The 21,585-nt window shown below is 43.1% G+C and overlaps 1 protein-coding gene across 1 annotated transcript in view; it reads left to right on the top strand.

Annotated features, from left to right (window-relative positions):
- The window catches only part of TEKT3 (tektin 3), a 38,391-nt gene extending 17,197 nt beyond the window's left edge, over positions 1–21,194 (top strand). Inside the window, exons 4-8 of the mRNA XM_082705774.1 lie at positions 1,236–1,306; positions 5,422–5,565; positions 8,315–8,537; positions 11,390–11,544; positions 19,676–21,194. Of these exons, the coding sequence (XP_082561900.1) occupies positions 1,236–1,306; positions 5,422–5,565; positions 8,315–8,537; positions 11,390–11,544; positions 19,676–19,892 (810 nt within the window). The 3' untranslated portion in view covers positions 19,893–21,194. The remainder of the gene's footprint in view (positions 1–1,235; positions 1,307–5,421; positions 5,566–8,314; positions 8,538–11,389; positions 11,545–19,675) is intronic.
- The last annotated feature ends 391 nt before the right edge of the window (positions 21,195–21,585 follow it).

The following is a 21,585-nucleotide window of genomic DNA, read 5'->3' as shown; positions in this document are numbered from 1 at the left end:
GCAAAAATGGAGAGGATTTGGTAGTGATCACTTAGTAGGTGAGGAGAGGAAATGTACTCTCATTTATTGTTGTAAATGGGTACAACTTCTCTGAAGGACATTTGGCCGTATTCGTCAAAACCTTGGAAAAAACCATGCCTTTGGTGGCATCTAAACATTTACTGAGGTGGTTCATCATGGTGTGTTTTAATGTCATGGGAAAATGTTCAGGTTTAAAAATGAAAAGGTGGGGGCCCTTGGGCGCCTCAGTTGGTTAAACGTCCCACTCATGATCTCAGCTCCGGTCATGATCTCAGGGTCGTGAGATGGAGCCCAGATGGGCTTGCACTCAGCAAGGAGTCCTCTTGAGATTCTCTTTCTCTCTTTCCTTCAGCCCCTGCTGGGACTGCTCTCTCTAAATAAAATAAAAATTTTAAAAAATAAATAAAATCTCAAAATAAATAAAAATAAACAAGATGAAAAGGCAGGCCACAAAACAGTATGCATAGTGTGATTGCTCTGTGTTTGAAAAGTGAAAACAGTGACCATGTGCACTTTCTAAACATCAGAGGGAAGCGAAGAGTGTTTACTTAAAACGTCTCTGACACAACACATGCTATGTAATAGTATATATCCTGGAGGCATCAGAATGCCCCGTGTGTGGTCGAGTAGAGGGGTACACAGCGGGGTTTGTGAGTGTAGGAGCTGAGCTGCCAGGGACAGGCAACAGAGAGAGGGCTGGCCTCCCAGTGTGGAAGTCAAGTTTCCATTTGGACCAAAGAGCTGGGTCTGTTGAGGATATATGCATTGCCAGAGGGAAGACCCTTTTTGGCAGCCCCTTTCCGTCCCCAGTTTACTTTGTTTTGGAAGAATAGCTACTATAAAAGAAGCTTGCATCAAGTTCAGCCTTGCACATCACCAGAATTTATTTATTACCTTATTGTTATACTGTTTTTGTTAAGGGTCAGAGATAAAAACAAATCCTACAGTTTTACTCCTGTCCCAACTTGTTCCATAATATAATTTTCTTATAGCCCTAGAAAGGGGTGAACCTCAGTCTAATGTTTAGATTGCAGGACCATGAGGGCATAGAGGTAAAGTAAGTGGGTGTAAAAATTGTTTTATTGTCTTACTTGACGTTTTTTTCCAGGAACAGTTTTCCTTTGCTGATGTTTTGTTACATTGTTGGCTTTGGATGTTATACCCAATGATGAAAACATTAATGTGTATGTGTGTGTTTTTTTTCAATCGAGTAGGAGGTTGATATTATTCTGTGTTGTCAAGAAAGGATGAAGCTGCATTTGGATAAGGCCATTGCTCAACTTGCGTAAGACTTTTCAATGTGTATACCATTTAAAATCTGTCTCAAAATTGTGTTTTTGTGTCTTCCACTCAAATTTCTCTTAGCTTCTTAGGTAAGGATTTCTTATATATAGATACACATACACACTCACCCACACACACACATACACACGTGCACATACACATTTTTATTTGGAGGTTAAGATGAGTTCTTGGAGTGCTTGCTTTAACTTTTTAGCTAGAGACGTAGTTTTGAGGGCTGCCTGGGTGCTCAGCTGGTTAAACATCAGACTCTTAGTTTCAGCTCAGGTCGCAATCTCAGTGTCGTAAGATCGAGCCCCAACGGGGGCTTCGTGCTCAGCATGGAGTCTGCTTGTGATTCCCTTGTCCTCTGCCTCGCCCCCGAATTGCGTGTGCACACATGTGTGCACACACTCTTTCTCAAATCAATCAGTAAATAAAAATCTTAAAAAATAATTTTGAGATGTTACAGAATTTCTGCCCTAACTTGGAGTACGGCTAAGATTAATTTCTTTTCTTTCTTTCTTTTTTTTTTTTTAAAGATTTTAATCTGAGAGCAAGAGTGAGAGGAGAGAGAGTGAGCATGCGTGGTGGCGGGGGGAGTAGACGGATGGGGGAGAAACATACTCCCTGCTGAGCCTGAAGCCCAATACAGGACTCCATCCCAAGACCCTGGGATCATGACCCTAGCCGAAGGCAGTTGCTTAACCGAATGAGCCACCCAGGGTAAGATTTGCCCTGGGTAAGATTTCTTTTAAACTCAAAAGACTTTCATTCTTTGAGGAGAAATTGATTTGTGTATATTCAGCCCAATAGCTGGAAAAGTAAAGAGTTGTGGCTCACTTTGATGATTATTTCCATAACTCCTTAAAGAGTCAGCCTTCTCTGATTTCCAGGGGACCCTGGTACCTGCTCCCTGGTGCTTTCGTTACACAGTGCAGTACTGTAACTCTTCACCCATCCTACTCTCCTAGAGTACAAATCCTTCTTTCCCTGGCAATAGTAGATAGTAGGTACTTAATATTTATGGTGGGGATTGGGGCGGGGAAGAGTAATAATCAAAGGAAGGTCTTAAGCAAAGATAACAACTGTCAGCTTAGAAAACACATTGGTCGAGCCTCTTTCCCAACATGACTGGAAAGATGAATGTTCATCTGGTTATGGCCGTGGAAGCAGCATCAAAATGTCACCGGAAGGGAAGGATGCTTCTGCTTATACTGATGCTGTCAAGGATAAGATGTGAGAGAGACGCTAAAAGGAATAAGAGTTATAGAGGTATCAGTTCTGCTTGCTTTGCTTGCCCACTGTGTCCCACCGGATTGATGCTCTGCAGTTCGGTGAGGTTTAGCTGGCTGGGACCTCTCCCTGACTGTGATTGGAAGGGCTCTTTACTCCAGAAATGTTGGGTAGAAGATTAGTTAAGAATGACTGACTACACATGGTTTGGTTAACTACCATTTACCTGAGCTATCAATACAAGGCAGTGTTGTTTTGGTATTACTTTTTAGCTTCTGCTCCCTAGAAATCACAGAACCACAGTTTAGCATGGTTCGCAGAATAGTGTCTGTTCTGTTTTCTTTGGGTCCAGTTCCCAATCTTATCTTCTTGTGTAACTTAAAATCTGCAGCTCGTCCTCCATGTTCTTCACTCTTCTTGCCCAGATTGTTCCACTGTGGAACAGCCACATCCTCATATCAGTCTCTGCTACAAACTGCCTCATTTCCAGCCCTATTTAGGTCTTTGCAGAAAGTTCTCCCTCCACGTATGCACTTGTGTAGAACCTTTGTTGGTGAGCCTTTAAAGACCTGGGTTTTCATTTAATACACAGTGGATAAAATGCCTACCTCATTTCCTGGGGTGGTTTCTCCAGAATTTATGGGATCCTTAGCATGGTCATTGGGCTTGGTCCAAGGAAGGTGATGGGAGGAGGTTGTTCAATGCTATTTGCTTTGGAACACACAACGAAGGCCTCAGTTTGGACCTCAGCTGAAAATAGAATGTCATTAGGCACCAACATCGTAGCCAAGATTTTTCCCATTTTGGGCTCTAAGACAGGTGTGTGGGGTACTGCCTCAAGCACCTTCTTTAAGGAAGTTCTGAGGTTAGGTCAGAGGAGGTCTTGTATCAGCCAAAGAGAGGAAGGGTAGGGGGCATCTTGGTCCCAGACCCAGAAGTGAGAAAGGCCTTTAATCCCAGAGTTTCAACAAAATAACCTGAGATGGGAGACTGAACACAGAATGGCAAGAGGAGGCAGCTTTCTCATCTTTCATGTCTTGCATGTTTTTTAGAATTCACAAAAGTTATTTTTCAGGATTCACAAAACACAGGCTACTGGCATGCTGCTGTCCTCATTTCTATTTCACACAAAAAAGATGAGCTCTGGTAGGTCAAGCACTTACCTAAATGTATGAGCTAAGCTAAGGGGAAGCTGCAGCTGGAATTAATCTATTCTATTCAATGTAGGCTTTACCAAGTGGCTCCAAAATGGACCATTGGACCAAAATGGTCCAATGCCAAGACGATTTTGGGTGCCAGAAACACTGAAATGATTATCATCTGGTTGTCCTGATTTTTCAAATACTATCTGTATGCTAATGATCCCCCAGTTTTTATTTCCATCCCAGACCTGTCTCCCAAATTCCAACAACCTCCTTGGTATCTACACTTGGATGTTTAATGAATGCTCAAGCTCAGCGTGTTGGCTGCACTTCTGTCTTCTCCCCAGCCTACTTGCTTACCTCTGTTGATGGAATTCTGTTATTCCAATTACTCAGCTTCACCTCTCCTCCACCCCTTCATTTTTAATCTCCTAGAGATGTCTCTCGGCTCTCTTAAAACTTACTGGATCTGAACACTTGCTACCTCCTTCATTGTTATCCTCTTGGTCCAAGCCATTATTATCTCTCACCTGGGTAACTGTACCCATCTGCTAATGGGTCTCCCTGTCCCCTACAGTCTGTTCTAAACCCAGCACCAAATGATCTTTGAAAACTGTAAATCAGTGGTCTCTCACTTCACTTGGAGGAAAACTTGACTCCTTCCAATGTCCTCCAATGAGGCCCAGCATGATCTGCTACTTCCTCCTGCAAGTCTTGGCTCAAACATTTCCTCCTTAAGGAGTCCTATTCTGACCATCTTATTTAAATCATCACTCACAGTCTTGTTTCCTTTTCTGCTTTGTTTTTTGCATTGTTCTGCTAACTACACGATTTGTTTATTTGTTAGGAGTATTGCCTGTCTCTTCCCTCTAGAATGTAAACTTCTTTAGAGAAGAGATGCTTGCTTTGTCTATTGATGCATTGGGGTTGAACAGTGCCTGATAGGTAGTAGACACTCAGTAATTATTTGTTGAATCAACCACCACATGAGGAAAGATGTGGGTCACCTGTCACCCATGCCTACCCCATGGGCCTATTATTTTGCTAGTGAGGTTCCAGGTCTCCTATCTCTTTGGCAGGGGAGGGAACACCATGCATCTCAGAACCCCTTCCTTCCCAGGAGAGAGGCTACTGTAGGAGATGAGCCTGTGGGCCCCAATTCCTCATGTCCTTTCAGGCACTTTGTCTCTGGCCCCAGAGCTCAATATTTACACTTGGTTTCTATCTCCCAGAAAACTTCTTAGGCCTCACCTGACCACAAACTGAGGTCACCTGTGGAAGGACGGAGGCTGTATATAAATATCTCAGAACTTCTTGGGGGAACTGCACTCAAAGAATGGAGGAATTAGCGTTTAGAAGCAGAAAAAGAAGAAGGAAAGAGAGGCATTGATGTGGACAGATCACTTTAAACCAGGGTCCAACCTGGAACAGTGTTTGTGTTAGGAAGACAGGTCTCAGCCTTGGGGTTCCAGATACCTGCCCTCTGTTTATCTATACCTCTTCTCCCCCAAATCCCACCACACACGATGGGAGGGGCAGTGTAGACAGGGTTCTAATTAATCACATGTATGGACATCTCCAGGGAAGGCTCCTTTTAATTAGGAAGCTGAACATTGTGTGAAAAGAGGAGAGACCCAGACAGCAGTAGTGGGTGGGTCCCAGCACAGAAGGGCCAATTACTCTTCCTCATATCAAATTATTTCCTAAACCTGAAGCTCCATTTCCTCACTCTCTGTTACAGAGCTAACAGAGCTTCCCAGCACGAGCTGGAGAAGGACCTGAGTGATAAGCAGGCAGCTTTCAGAATCGATGATAAATGCCACCATCTGCGAAATACATCGGATGGTGTCAGCTACTTTCGCGGTGTGGAGAGGGTTGATGCGACGTAAGTTGGGCTCCAACTACCTCTATGATTTCAATGTCATTTAATTCATTCTCTCTCCCTTCAAAATGACATAGCTTACAGGTTAAAACAGAAAGTGTGGAAAGATGTGGGGAAGATGAAAGATATACTACTTTGGATCAGTCTTCAGTAAGCATGTGTATTCCTTAGCCAGGCACTTGCCTTCTCTTTTATTTTGTAGAAGAATATTTGCTGTTTACACTTATTGTGGGGAACACTGAGTAATGTATAGAATTGTGGAATCACTTTGTACAAAGTAATAGGACGTTGTAAGTCAAACTTACCTCAAAAATAAATATTTAAAAAGCTCAAAAAAAAAGGGTGAAAATTTGTTGTTTGTATTTCTAACTATGAAGATAACAGCTACTTGAAACAGAAAAGCCTAGAAAACACAAATAAATGTAAAGAAAAGAAGGTGTTGCCAATGGGCTGGATGCCCTGGATTCCATGGGGTAAAAGTTGAAAAACAACTTCACGTTTTATTACTACCGCTTGTTAAACCAGTGGTTTCTTTGCTAGGCCCCTGGATGTAGTCTTGAGTTAATGGTCTTTTTCCAGCCATTCCCTTAAAAAATCAACTTGATTGACTGAGGTGAAATTCACCTACACACTAAAATGCATTTGGTCCAAGCGTACATTTTGGTGAGTTTTGACAAATTTCTGTGCCCATGTAACCAGACCAGGGTCAAGATAAAGAATACTTTTGTCACCTCAAAGAGTTCCCATGTTCTCCTTCCCAAGCTGACACCCTTTTCAACTGAACCCCACATGGATTCCCTATTGTGGGGCTGGTCACCCCCAAAGCAGCCCCATCTCTTATTGCTCCTGTACTAGGAGCAGCATGTGTCAACTTTGATTTTTAGATTCTTCAAGTGTGAATCAGATTCAAACCATATGTCCTAAGCGGTCTGCTTGAAATGCCCCTTACTTGGGTTGAGGTGGGCAGGAATCATCATCATCTTCTTCTGGGGAAGGAGATGTGCTGAGATCAAACCAGACACTCTGAGCACCTTGCCTTCCATCAAGGGCCTTCTCTATTTCCAGCATGAATTTTTAGCCATTTCTCATGGAATGTCAAGGTATGGAGCATGTAGTGTGTTATTTTTGTCATTGAGGCCTGAGATAACACCTTTAGTCAACAGTAAGATTCTTCTTTGATATTCCATCATGTCAACAAAGAAATGCTACCTGTAAACCCACCATGCCCAATGTTAACTATTAGTCCTTCCAATATGGTTCTGCACACATAGAGATTTTTATTTTTATTTATTTTTATTTTTTAAAGATTTTATTTATTTGACAGAGATCACAAGTAGGCAGAGAGGCAGGCAGAGAGAGAGGAGGAAGCAAGTTCTCTGCTGAGCTGAGAGCCTGACATGGGGCTTGATCCCAGGACCCTGGGATCATGACCTGAGCTGAAAGAAGAGGCTTTAACCCACTGAGCCACCCAGGTGCCCGAGATTTGTATTTTTAAGGAGTGGCATTACAGACATACTGTTTGTATAGTCTGTGTGGCTTTTCATTTCCTGATATATCAAAGCACTGTGAAAATACTGTACAACACAAGTTCGCATGCTCTATGAATTACCTTATTTAAATGTACCATAATCTATCGCTTCTCGGTCTTTTGGCCAAGATCAAGTGAAATGTACCATAATCTACTCAACTTTTTCTTTACTTTTGGACACTTAGACTGCTTTCAGTTTTTTAATGATAGTCCTAAATATTGCTGAAAATTAATATCCTCATGTATCTATTTTTGGCTGCATTAATTCTTTATGATAAATTTCTATATTACTTGCTTTGGCAGCTCCATATGCTAACACTGGAATGATGCAGAGAAGATGAGCATGGGTCTTGGGCAAGGATGTCACACAAATTCCCAAAGCACTCCTTATTTTTAGTCCTAGAGATGTAAAGTAGAGCTTCGTGACAATAGTTAATGATACCATGTTGTGAATTCGAAAGTTATTAAGACAGTAGACCGTGACAGTTTTCATTTGAAGAAAAAATAACTAACTCTGTATGGCGATGGATGTTAATGACATTTATTGTGATAATCAATTCGCAATGTTGACATGTATCAAATTATTATGTTGTGCACCTACCTGAAGTTAATGCAATGTTATATGCCAATTATATCTCAGTAAAAAATTTCCGTAAATGGAATTTCTGGGTTATACACATGTGTTAGGGTCTTGGTGTATGTTGTCCTCCGGCATGGTTCTACCAATCCCACGGTCCTGCCTGCAGGAGAGAAACCTTTTTAAAAATATGCTCACCAGAAAATTATCATTCTCGACAGTCTTTGCTATTCTGATGAAGGGTCCTTAGTATGTTGCTGTTTTTGTCAGTACTCCTTTGATTACTCCTGAGTTTGGATATTTTCTCATATGCTTCTCAGGCCAGTGAGACACATTTCTTATGAGCCACACTACCCATATCCTTCACCCATTCTCCCCAACCCTTGCTTCCCTCCCTACCAATTGGGCAGGGGACTTAGTGTGTGCCCTGGATTTACAGAAACTAAGCAGAAATATAAGGAACAATTAAGAAAAGTTTTAAATAAGCTTTCCTCTGATGTTTACATTTTATTCAATAAACCAGGATCCAGTGATAGGGGGTTTCCCCTTTCACAAAATGAATGATCACCTAGAGACTGTCCAGGCTGATTCATCATTGTCACCATGGTAAAGTTCTACTTTTTCTTCTTCTTCTTTTTTCCCCACAGGGTCTCAGTGCCCGAGTCCTGGGCCAAATTTACAGATGACAATATTCTCCGTTCCCAAAGTGAACGAGCAGCCTCTGCCAAGCTAAGAGATGACATTCAAAACCTCTTGGTTGTGACTGCCAATGAGATGTGGAATCAATTCAACAAAGTGAACTTGTCTTTCACCAATCGCATTGCTGAGACCGCAGATGCTAAAAATAAGATTCAGATTCACTTAGCGAAGGTAAATCAAGTGCCGGTGGTACCCCTTAGCTGACCCAGAGAGATAGAGCAGGGGGCTCTGGGACCACAAATCTCTCACCACTCCCGGAGAGACGCCGTAAGATGTATGGCCGCCTGACCATACAGACTAAGAAAAATTAAAAACAGTACAAAGCACACCATTTATTTTAGCCAGGTAACCAGGTGTCAAAATGAAATTGGAACCCACTGGTTTTTGGAATACAAAGAATGCACTATGCACTGAAAGGTTCCTAGAATTTAATAGAAACAAAAATATTATGATTAAAGTTTAATGAATCACTGTATGTAGCTAGGAAGTGAATTTATTATTAGAACATATGGTAGGAATGTTTTCTGTTAAATTATTTCAGGTCCTTTCTCTGGAATACAAAACCAAATACAGGAAACTATTAGGTGGTTCAAAGTGTTTCTGACATTGAACTTTTTAAAGTCCTCTAAGCATAAACATTTTACAATGACAATAAAATGAAGGATTTAAGCAGGATTTGAGTGTTTCACGATAAACAAGGAGAACTCTTTCTTTATTGAGCATTGGTCTTAGAGCTTTTATTACTTCTGTGGATTTATGCTACCTATAGGTTTTCACTTCTTATTTTAAGAACCTGACACAGCCATGTGTGCTGGAAGGCACCATTATTATCCAATTGAGGGAAACCTTATTTCCTCAGACTGCAGCAATTTAAGTTCCCTTCTCATGGTGTCTTCTTTGGGCAGCAAATATTTATTGGGCCGGACAGTGTGCTACCTTCTGTGAAGGGCAGAGAGAAGTATAATATGCAGTTTGGGTCCCAGGAAGCTTATATTCATGATGCGCATACATAGGAAAAGCTCATGAACAATTAATAACAATAGAAAATTACAAATTGCGATGGCCAGATAACAGATGCAGAAAGTGTCATTGGGGTTTGGAGAAAGAGGGGAACATTCAGGTGGGGTGATGTCTCGAATGAAGACTTGGGAGGGAGCCAGTCAGAGGTTGAGTTGGGATCTGTCGTGTGGCCTGGCAGAGAAGCTTGCGAGGGGAGCCTGGAGCCACACTGTACAGGACATTGGTGGGAAGGTAGTCACTGGGCAGTACAAGGCAATTTTGAAGGCCTCTAGAAGGATAACCTGATGGAGTCCCTTTGTTCAAGAAATTTGTATTTAATTTTGCATTAGTTCCCTGGGGCTATCCCAACAAAGCACTACAGACTGGGTGGCATAAACAACACAATTCATAAAAAACGAAATTCTGGAGCCTAGAATTCCCAAGATCAAGGTGTCAGCAGGGCTGGTCTCTTCTGAGGTCTATCTCCTTGACTTGAGATGGCCATCTTCTCCCATTGTCTTCACTTGTTCTTCCCTGCATGCATGTCTCTGTCCTGATCTCCCCTTCTTATAAGGACAACAGTCCTTTTGCACTAGGACCTACACCAATGACCTCATTTTAGCATAATTACCTCTTTCAAAGGCTCCACCTCCAAATGCAATCACATCCTAAGATACCAGGGGTTAAGACTTCAACACAGGAACTTACTTGGGGGTGGAGAAGAAAATAGCATTCAGGCCAGAACTGCTACATTTGAAGTACGGTGCTGGGTAGCTTTGGGGTAAGCACACGGAACAACACACTGGCCTTGTCATCTTGCATCATAGAGCCAGACGGGACATGAAAGTAGAAAAGACCAGAAAGGTGCAGAAAGAACTCCTCAGTTAAAACATTAAATGTAGCCGAAGGAAGCGTTATATCCACTGATGAGAGACAGGGATGGCTTCACGGGACAGGGAACCCTGAGAGCAGCTTTGGTGATAGGAACAGTGCAATGATCTTCAACAGGTTGTTGAATGCTTGGGAGGGAGGTCAAAGCTTAAGTGACAGATTTCAGGGCTCCTGGATTGCACAAGTGCCGAGTCTGTGAGGTTTCATGAGAGCTCTGCAGGGAAGAAAGGACAGAGCAGAGAAGTGGCTCAAGACAGAGCCTTGTACTGGGAAGTGGTGAGGGGCAGCTATAAGGAGATGCAAGGAATTAGGACAGCGGTTGGCCAGAGAAGACAAACAGGGCAAGGGTTTCAAGGAGAAGGAGTCGTTGGGGAGGGTTATTGTCAACTTTGAAAGTACAGTTTCACGAGGGCCACTGGGTCTTGGAGTACAGGGGTCACCTCAAGGGAGCTGGTCAAAGTACAGGGGGTGAGCAGGACCACTGTGCAATGCACATAGCTGGGCCTGTGAGCCGGGGGCAGGAGGGCACCAAGGTCGCAGAAGAAACAAGAGTTGTCCGAGCATAGGCAAGGAGACCAGGAAGGGATCCGGGTTTATGCAGTTTGGGGGACCCTCCTTTAAGAAAAAAGAACATAAAAGGAGGACTCCAAATCTGCCTGTGGTCCTTCCTTGCAAGTGAGACCCTGAGAAACTTGAACTTGATTTGCTTCAAGTCAAGTCCTCCACTAGCAGGAAAACATCTCTGTGACACTTGTAAGAAGATGAAGAGGCAGGACATACAGATGTGAGGAGGAATGCAAGGGCCACTCGAATCTCTGGGCCTCCCCCTTTTTCAGAGTTACGCACATGTGTGTGCTGGTAAATATTTAATAATAGCGATCTGGGAGTTGTGGGTGGGAAGAAGGCTCCAATTTGTCAAATTTGCTCATTTCTGTGGTGTGACTACTCTCCATCTGGCAGATTTCACCTGGAGTTAGGAAGAGACACACACATTCAGCTCTCCAGAGATTCCCAGGGACAGGGCTGGGAGGGAGCAAGGCCCTCAGAGAATCCATCTCCCTCTAGGAGAGGGCAAGGCAGGCCTCAGGCCTCAAATTGCAAGAGGCCTCAAGCATTTGCTTCTCTTCCTACAGACCCTGCAGGAGATCTTCCAGACTGAAATGACCATAGAATCCATCAAGAAGGCCATCAAGGACAAGTCTGCCTTCCTGAAGGTGGCTCAGACCAGATTGGATGAGCGCACAAGGAGACCGAACATAGAGCTCTGCCGGGACATGGCTCAGCTACGGTGAGACGGCAGTGGGCCCTGGGCAGGAGGGGCAAGCTCGGGGTGCTCCTTGGGGCCACCCACCAGCCCCATGGTGGCTCCATGCTCTTTATGAAGGTCCTCCTTTCTGCTTTCACACCGGTCATATGGAAGAACCCAGTAACAGTCATTGTGTAGGATCCTTCTTCGGAAGCGTTAATAATTATTATTTTTTTTTAATTTTTAATTTTTTATAAACATATATTTTTGTCCCCAGGGGTACAGGTCTGTGAATTGCCAGGTTTACACACTTCACAGCACTCACCAAAGCACATACCCTCCCCAATGTCCATAATCCCACCCCCTTCTCCCAGCCCCCCTCCCCCCAGCAACCCTCAGTTTGTTTTGTGAGGTTAAGAGTCACTTATGGTTTGTCTCCCTCCCAATCCCATCTTGTTTCATTGATTCTTCTTCTACCCACTGAAGCCCCCATTAATAACGGGCATGGACTTTTGGTTGGGGAGGACAGTTAAGTTCTGGAGATGGATGTCGATGATAGGCGCACCACACTTCGAAAGTACTTAATGTCACCGAACTGCACACATAAAAACAGTCGAGGTGGTAAATTTTTTGGGTTATGTACATTTTACCACAATTAAAAAAAAAAAAGGAAATGATATCAATACTAGATACAAAAAAAGTGATAATGAATGTGAAGCTTCATTCAGTGGGACCACTCACAATCTGCGCTTCCCTGGGATCTGGAGTTTCCAGAATGTCTCTTAAAAGCAGCAGCATGCATTGCTTGCTGTGTGATTTTCAAGGCCTGGGACTTGGTCTCGGGAAAGGGAGTCCTAGTTCCACAGGCCCCTTTCTATTTGTTCTCACCCATTGGTTCTCACTGGCCTTTTTTGGCATTTAGTATCTACTCTCCCCATTAAGACCACCCTCGTGGCTTCCTAGTCACTTCAGTTTGTTCTGTTCTCAGTATAAGTAGAAAAGACCTGGGCTTCATCAAGCACATCCCCCATATACGAGGCTGGCAAAACTCTCATGCCGCCATTTATCTACCCAACACTAGGCATCTTTTCTTATGATGATGATTTAAACTTTGAGCATTCCTTTTAGGATGGGCTCATCGGGAACTGGGCAAAGCTCTTTCCCCCTCCTACATTCTGGCTTCATTTCCAATTTCCCAATACCTGCCAGCTTGCCTTTTCTTTGTGGAGTTCTCCCTGGCTTTTCTCAGGTCATGAAATGGTCTCTGCAGAATCAAATCCAATTTATAGCAACTGGAGGGACAAAGGGGCCACACTCGAACACCAAATTCTTTTCTGGTGCTGTGGGGAGATGCCACTAGTCTCGTCTCCTGCCTGGTTCCTTGATGGGATTCCTTTGTCATCACAAGGGGTTGATCCTGGGGATTAAATGGCTTTGAGCCCTGCCAAAGAAGCAAGTGTGGATTTCTGGGAGGGTAAGGGAGATGGTTGTGAGGCCAACGACAATGAAGACAAGAAAGACAGTGAAATGGAATGAGAAGAGTAGGTGATTATGCATGGCTCTCATTCTGGCCTGAGCCCTGTCCTCAGCCCCTTACACTACCTCATTCAGTATCTGCATTTCACAAATAAGGAAATGGAGGCAGAGGAGGGTTGCATGATGTGGTAAGTAAAGGCACCGTTTGAGCCCTTGCCTGCCTCACTATTCAACCAATCAAAACGTCTGTGTGGGAAGTTTCTGCTCCCATCTTTATACTCATACGGTCCTTTTATCATCCCCCCATTGGGCGGCCGAGCCCATCCCACTTCCTCAATGCCCTAAAGGAGCGAGTCAACAAAGCAGGTACTGTATCCCCATCTCTTTCTCATAGAGGATGAAACTCAGGGTCACAGAGGCGACCTTTACAGCAAAACCCCCTACCTGTCCCCATGCATGTTGTCTGTGTTGCATGCTAAGAAGCATGTTTGAGCATATATGCCAATGGATTAGCTGCCTTTTTCCTGGTAGATCTGCTGTCTGGGCCATAGCCATATGCGTGTGCACCCAGGCTGGCCACACATTTCCCCAAGTGGGTTCCAGAGAACCCCTTTTCCTACCCAGTCCGTTCATTATTTAGGATTACCTCTCCTCCCCTCCAGAGGCCCATCTGCGGTGTCCACGTGCTTCTGAAGATTGTGGCAGTGAGTACCCGGCCATCTGGCCAGTTAGGTATGGATCACGAATTGTGGCTTTCTGCAAATCTTACGAGGGGTAGCTGAGCAAAGTTGCATTCTCTGAAAGTTTCTGAGGAATCACCAGAAGTAGAGACGGAAATCTATCAATTGTTCAGCCTGGCATCAGACAAGCCCAGGGCTGCTTTTTTAAAGGGTTTTGAGCAGTGGTCTAATTTGACGTTGGAGTTATCAGACAATGAGGCATTGAAGGTTGCTGCACAGAAACGGAATGATTTTTACTTTTCTCCCCCCTTCAGAGCTACACAGAATTTACGTTCCCTTTGCTTCCCATAGAATCCATACTATGTCCATTTCCAATGCTCCTTTACTGACTTTAGTAGAAAAACTTCCTTTTGTTTCCGTAAGGATTTCTCATCCAAGTATCGTTGCCAAAGAGACCACAGACTCAGGGGAGCAAGGACAGAGAAAAACGGCAGTTTTCATTTTGAGACTTTTATTTTCATTTACAGTGTTCCAAACGGGTTCTTTCAAAAGTAACTCTAAACATTTTTGGCTCTTGGTGGCAGGCCAGACCAGGTTCTGCTTTGCTTCAATAATCTTGGTACATTTAGAAAAACAAAAAAATGACGGTAGCTTTATTTGTATTTGAATGCAAAATGTTTTTTCAGTTCTGTAATTTCCCCCCAAAATGAGCGGTTTCAGCAGAACGGCTTTCTGTGATCTGCCAAGAACAAGGAAGCCGAGGCAGAGGGGGGGCCTTAAAAGATGGGTGAGAGTGTGTTTCTAAAGGCACAAACGGAGGGAAGTCCAGGCCCTCCCAGCCCTATTCACAAAGCAACGGGAGGCAAGGGAACTCGCTGCCTGCATTTTCTGGATCTTGAATTTCCTTCCCCTCTCCGCTCCCCTCAAAAAATTAAAATTAAAAATAATCATTGATCTATCAACATCTGTATTTTCAAAAGTTCCCTCCCAGATAAATTTTCCACTAGGCTAGTGTTTGTCAGCTAGGAGTAAGGACTCATAGATCATTGTGCTCCATTTCCTGCCTATGGGTTTGGGGCTCCTTCTGAAGCCTTCTTACCAGGGCAGGGCAAAGTGAGAGGGGGGCGGGGCGCGATTTGACACCCCCTCCCCCCACCCTTGGTCAACCCCATCCCCCCCGCACGGTTGCCACAACCTCCCCACTATTTTATACCCTGGGATCTTTCCAAGAGACTTTTCTTTTTAATCCACCTTGAAGGAAGCAACCACAGAAAGGAGCTTTTAGATCGGTTCTCAGATTTTGTGTTTACCCATCCGAGACCAAAGGGAACTTCGGGCACAGTAGGTTTCAGTTCCTTCCTCCGCCCCATGGAAAGCCTTTGTATTTTCCTCGCAGTACAGGTTCCAAGATGAAGGGAGATGCGCTGTGTGTTGTTGCTTCTGTGAGTCTTTTGTGAGCGCCTTTCCCCTTGGGGGCTGCGTGCATGTGTCTTGAGCCAGGACCCCTCCAGCAGGTGTATCTCCGGAAGAGGGCACGCCCAGAGGTGGGCTCTGCAGAGCAGTCCATGGACGTTTCTAGACCATCATAGTCTGATCGCTGCGTTGTCCGAGCCAGATACGTTGGCCCTGTTGCCCTGTTGCGGTGTTGGTTACTAAAGGTCAAAGGGAGCTTAAGTCCCTCCACACTGTGTTGCCTTTTTGTAAAATATTTACCTCATTATCTCCCTGATTTTAAAAGTAGCATCTGTTCATGATAGGAAAAATACAACGCAAAACAAAACAGGAAAAATAAAAAAAATAAAACCCATCTTCGATTCGTTGTGCCATGGAGGGATAACGGAGGTTAGCATTTTGTTGTACTTGACACCAGGCATGGTTTTTTTGTTTTGTTTTGTTTTGTTTTTGTTTTTTTATAAATTAATTTATTTTCAGAAAAACAGTATTCATTATTTTTTCACCACACCCAGTGCTCCATGCAATCCGTGCCCAGGCATGTTAACAAAATTGTGATCACACTGCCTTTGGGATTTTCTAACCTCACTTTTCCTTCCTGCCTTCCTTCCTTCCTTTCTCTCTCTCTCCCTTCCTCTCCCTCTCCCTTTCTTTCTTTTTAAAAAATTACTTATTCATTTGAGAAAGAGAGAGTGAGAGAACATGGGTGCATGCGCAGGGGAGGGGAGTGGAGATGAGGACAGGGGAGGGGCAGTGGGACAAGCAGATCCCTGCTGAGCAGGAAGCCCTACTGGGGTTCACTCCCAGAACCCTGAGATCAGGAGCTGAGACAAGTCACACACTCAGCTGGCTGAGGCACCCAGGCGCTCCTATCTTGACTTTTTCAGTCAACATCATATTGTGAGTTTCTTCCCCCACCTCAAGTACAAATTCTCTTTTTTCCAAAGTGTTGCTTGCCTGGTTTCCATCATGTGGCTAGAGCGTAGGTTATCGTTGGGTGTGAATGCTGTTTCCTCTTGTTTTCTCATACTATGACTCAACACAAGGTAACACGGCGAAGAAATTACTCCTTTATTCTTTGATGTCAAACGTTCCACCGTATTTTCCCCTGCAAGTTGTCTTGTTCAGTTTCACAAGATCGAGATGGAGTCTGATGGTAAAATGAATTCAAGGAATATACAGCTCTCTGTGGAGTCCAAAGTGAGAACCCCTTTCTCTACCCTCTAGTCTCCCCTCCACTCAGACGAAACTGCAGCTTGTGAATTGGTGCATCTCCTTAAAATTGTGTCTTTACGAAGAAGAGAGCACGGAGGGTTTGGGGTAGAAAAATTTCTCTTTGGTGCCACTTTAATATTGCGTGAGAGCCCACTTTGTGCCGGGCACTACACGGGTCTTGTGGTGGGTTTGCCCCGATTTTGCAACTCGAAACCCGGGATGTCCAGTAAAATTTGAGTTAAACAGTGAATGGTTTTCAATACAGATAGATCCCAAATATCCAGAGACGGAGAGTAGAATGGTTATTGCCGGGGGGCCGTGGTGTATTAGTTTTTCATGAGGACTGAGTTTCAGTTTTGCAAGATCAGTATTGTGGATGGTTGGTGGTGGTGATGGCCCAACAGTGTGAACAGAGGGAACAGAGGAAAGGCTGTTGGAACTGTGCGCCCAGAAATGTTTAAGACAGTAAATTCTCTGTTGTCTGTCTTTGATCACAATTAAAAAATATTTATACTAAAACAATTACACATGGATCTGAAATTCAAATTTAACTGGGCTTCCTGTATATTAATCTGGTTTCCTTACACGGTGGGGATTACAATTAGAAATGGTCTTACCAGGGCGCCTGAGTGGCTCAGTGGGTTAAGCCTCTGCCTTCGGCTCAGGTCATGATCTCAGAGTCCTGGGATTGAACCCCGCATCCGGCTCTCTGATCAGCAGGGAACTTGCTTCCTCCTCTCTCTCTGCCTGCCTCTCTGCCTACTTGTGATCTCCCTCTCTCTCCTCAAATTAAAAAGATATAATAAATAAATAAATAAATAAATAAATAAATAAAATCTAGAAATGGTCTTACCCAAGGGGGTCCTGGAGGCTGACGCCAACATGTGGGGTCTCTGCTTCTACCCTTTGCTTGCAGGGAGCTGACATGGTGGGGGCAGGAAATGGGACCCAGTTCCTTATTACGACGAGTGAGACTCCTTATTTCCTTCTTAGCTTCCTGGATAACCATGCAAAGCTTATAAACACATGTGGGCCGCGTGCCTGTGGAGACAGCAGGCAGTTCATGGGTCTCTTGGCTCAGTTTCCTTGTCTGCGAAACAAGGAAGCTGGGCTTGATGGCCTCTCACATTTATTTTCCAGCTGCAGAGTTCTGTGAAGCCAGACAGTTGCCTGGGTATAATAATGATTTTAACATGACTTGGAAATTTTTCTATAATGGTGAAATCCCTTTCTATCCGTAGGGACCCACATATCTTTATGTGGTCATCGTTGCTATTCTCTTTACATTACTGTATGCTTTATTTTTTTTTTAATTTTTATTTTTTTTAAGTAGGCTCCATGCCCAATGTGGGGCTTGAACTCATGACCCTAAGATTCAGAGTTTCATGCTCTACTGAATGAGCTGGCCAGGCGCCCCTGTATTACTGTATATTTTAATTAATTCCATGCACTTCCAGTCTGTTGATAAATGAATTCCCAAATAAAATAACCTTAATATTGAGTCAATTTGATAATTACAATTTGATAAATTTGGAGTTGTGTTTTCAGTTGACTGGAGTTAGGTAGGGGAGCAGCATGGTAATTAAAAGCAGCCAATGGACAGTTCCATGCAAAGCTCTAAATTCCTTATACCTCAGTTTTGTCAACTGTAAAATGGGATAATCATAATATCTACTTCATGGTGTTATTATAAGGATTAAATTGTCTGATCATTTAAAGTACTGAGGATAGGTAGATACATACATATTTATATATATATACTACATGTATAATGTGTATATATATAATAAAGTAGTTAATAAGTGTGTTGCTATTATTACTATTAAATTATTATTGTCTTTTTATAAACTGTTTCCTAATTTTTTTTCTCAGGTGACCACATGGTCATCTCTCCACAATATATTTGGTCAAATCAGTGGGTAAAGGAGAACCTGCTTAATTGCTCCCTAGGAAGGGAAGGCTTTCTAAATATAAACACAATGGAAGAAATCACAAAGAAAAAGAAAGATTTGGCTTACTGTAAAAAATTGAAATCTTACATATAATAAAAACATAATAACTACAATTAAAAAGGCAAAAAATAAATTAGGGAAAACATTTGCCAGAAGCAAAACAGAGCCCCCCCCCCCCCCAAATCAATATGCCTATTATGGAAAGCGCTCTTTGCAAGTGAGTCAGATAAATAGTAATAAATTAGTAGAAAGGGAGCAAAGGAGAGAAGCAGTTCACAGAAGAAATGACGCAAGCAACAAGACCAATAGACACTTAGGAAAGGTTTGCTAATAATCAGAGAAAGGAAAATTGAAACCATATTGACTAATATAATTGGAGGAGAGGCTATATGTTTTTTCATGAAATGAATTTTTTCTTTTGTCTTCATGAAAAAAATGTGCCTTTAAAAAAAAAATCATCACAAGGTAATTAGAACTACAACCCGTTACACCCTCCATGGAGCTGATTTCAAGCCTTATCCTGTCTATTTCATTTTCGACAATTACAAATATATTCAGTCTGGGAACTTGAGGCATTGCCTTAGGAGGTTCCTGGGGGACAGGGGCATTAAAATTTCAGGAATGCCCCATTTGCTAACCCTTCCCACTGCCATTGTGCTGAACTCTAGCCCCTGAGTAAACTTGGGTGTCCCCTTCTTCCTAACAATGAAAACGGTTTCGATGATTAAAAAATATAAGGAAATCCAGCAAAACTTTGATTTTTCCGATTTGTACTATTTTTTAAAAAGTCACGTTTATAAGTTTTTCCTTTTTATTTTTATTTTTTATTTTTTTTTAAAGATTTTATTTATTTATCTGACAGACAGAGATCACAAGTAGGCAGAGAGGCAGGCAGAGAGAGAGAGAGAGGAGGAAGCAGGCTCCCTTCTGAGCAGAGAGCTCGATCCCAGGACCCTGAGATCATGACCTGAGCCGAAGGCAGAGGCTTAACCCACTGAGCCACCCAGGCACCCAGGTTTTCCCTTAAAAAAAAAAAAGAAAAATTTAATGTGTGTGTGTGTGTGTGTGTGTGTGTGTGTATGAAAACTTGGTAGTAAATTTGATGGTGTCCCTAAAATATGCTTAGTTTGCTGTTCGGATTCTGGGTGTTGTTATTGGGAGTGGCGCTGGCCTGATTCTAGAACACCAAGGAAGCCCAAGTATTGCTTCCTCTGCTCATTTGTTCTGACACTGGGATGACCCCTGTGCCCCTGGGGGCTCCCTGTGCACTTAGCCCAGCAGCCACCTTCCGGCAGGAATTCAGTAACCCTGCAGGCCCTCAAATCAGCCCATAACCAGCCTCCAGAGTGTGTGATTTCCACTAACCTAACCTAACCTGGTGCTTCTTTCCTCACGCAGCCTTGTTAACGAGGTGTACGAGGTAGACGACACCATCCAGACCTTGCAGCAGCGTCTGAGGGACGCGGAGGACACCCTACAGTCGCTGGTCCACACCAAGGCCACCCTGGAGCATGACCTGGCGGTCAAAGCCAACTCCCTCTACATTGACCAGGAAAAGTGCATGAGCATGCGCAAGACCTTCCCCAACACCCTCCGGCTGGTGGGCTTCTGTTAGAGGGCCCCACCAGGAGCGGGCAAAGTGGAAGCACAGCCCTGCTGCAGCTAATTTAAACGGAATGCTAATATTGTCACTTATTAAAGGATTGTGTTGATAGAAAGGTACCAACGTGCTGTCTCAGAGAGTCTTTTGTCAATGTCCAAACCTTCATTTTCTACTATGTACTAGACTTCTGAGCTGTGGGAAGAATATAAAGAAATATAATCAATCTGATAGAGAAAGTTAAAAAAAAAAAGATTATTTGTATTATTCTTGTTGTTGCCTGTGTAACATGAATGGGCTGGAATGGAGAAATGTATTTCCTCTAGGTAGGTGGTGGGGGCAGGTATCCCGAATAAGGTGGATTTTCAGTTCTGTCTGGAAGGAAACCCCGAGGAAAGGAGAAACGCCCTTGGGTATGTGGTGGTTGGGGTAGTCTGAGCAAAAACAAGGGTGGAAAAACGCACAGGGGATTTGGAACGATAGTAAGGAGACTGGTTTGACTGTGATTCATAATTCCAGGTGTATAATGTGGGGAGGTCTTTATCTCCAGGTCAAGGAGTTGAGGGGAGCTGACAGACCTCTCTGAGCAGGGAAATGGCTGTATGAAATTGTGATCGGGCACCGATATCAGAGTGATAGCAGTAGAAACAAAGAAAGGAGAAATACAAAACATATTCTAACCAGTCAACAGGGCTTGGTAACTCACTCCATGGGAACGGAGTGCAAAGGGGTCCAGGATGGCAGAGGCGTTGACCCTAGATGAGTTGCAAAATGGGACATTGCTTAAATTCCAGGAAGCCCTGTGGTATCCCAGGCGTTTTTGTTTAAAATAACTTTTTCTTTATTATAAATGAAAAACATTTGCATGACATATTTTGGAAATGAAAACACACACACACCAACTCCTAAGAGGCACATGTTATCACAATACCCAGAAATGATCACTGAGGTCTGTCAACATTTTCTTTTCTGTGCTCTCAATTCCTTTGCTTAGACTCTCTGTGTATACGTATAATATTTATCTACACATGTGGGTAATAGGTAATGTTTATGGTTATTTCCATATATAAATATGTCATTGGCTGTTTATCCACGACATCATTTTTGAAAATCTTTCTTTCCACCTCCAAAACCCAATATGTTTTGCTTGTGGGAACTTGAGAAAATACAGACACAGAAAAAGGAAAATAAATGTCTCTATTTTTCTAAACTAGCTACTTTGATATGTATAGATTTTTATTTCTGTACTTATACACTGGTGTTCCTCTCAAAAATCAGAATCATTCCGAATAAAGTAGCTAGTACTTTTAAAACGCCTATGTGTCTGATACCATTCTCAGTACCTCATTCACCTCAGCCCATTTATGCTTCTGCACTGAATCCTACTTATACTTTTGATGTCATTAAATATCTTTTCACAACTTCATTCTAATGGCTTTTTGACGTACCATTGCAAGGAAGTTCTAGAATGTTCTATAACAATTTTGGGGGGGGGAAGCTTTTATGGGGTGTTGTCATTTTGCCCTCCTGAGAGTTGTGTTACTCTGCACTCCTGCCAACAGTCTATGAGAGGGTGAGTCTTTCTGCATTTTTGATAACTTGTTGTGTGTTTTTTTTAACCATTTAATAGTATAAAAATGGTCTTAATTGCTTTAACATCTTGTTCTTTGGACACCAGTGATGTAGAGCACTGTTCCCTGAGTCCTTG

Source organism: Mustela nivalis, assembly GCF_964662115.1.
Source record: "Mustela nivalis genome assembly, chromosome: 17".
Taxonomy (NCBI): Eukaryota; Metazoa; Chordata; class Mammalia; order Carnivora; family Mustelidae; genus Mustela; species Mustela nivalis.
The sequence above is the reverse complement of the archived record's forward strand: the minus strand, read 5'-3'. Positions and strand labels throughout refer to the sequence as shown.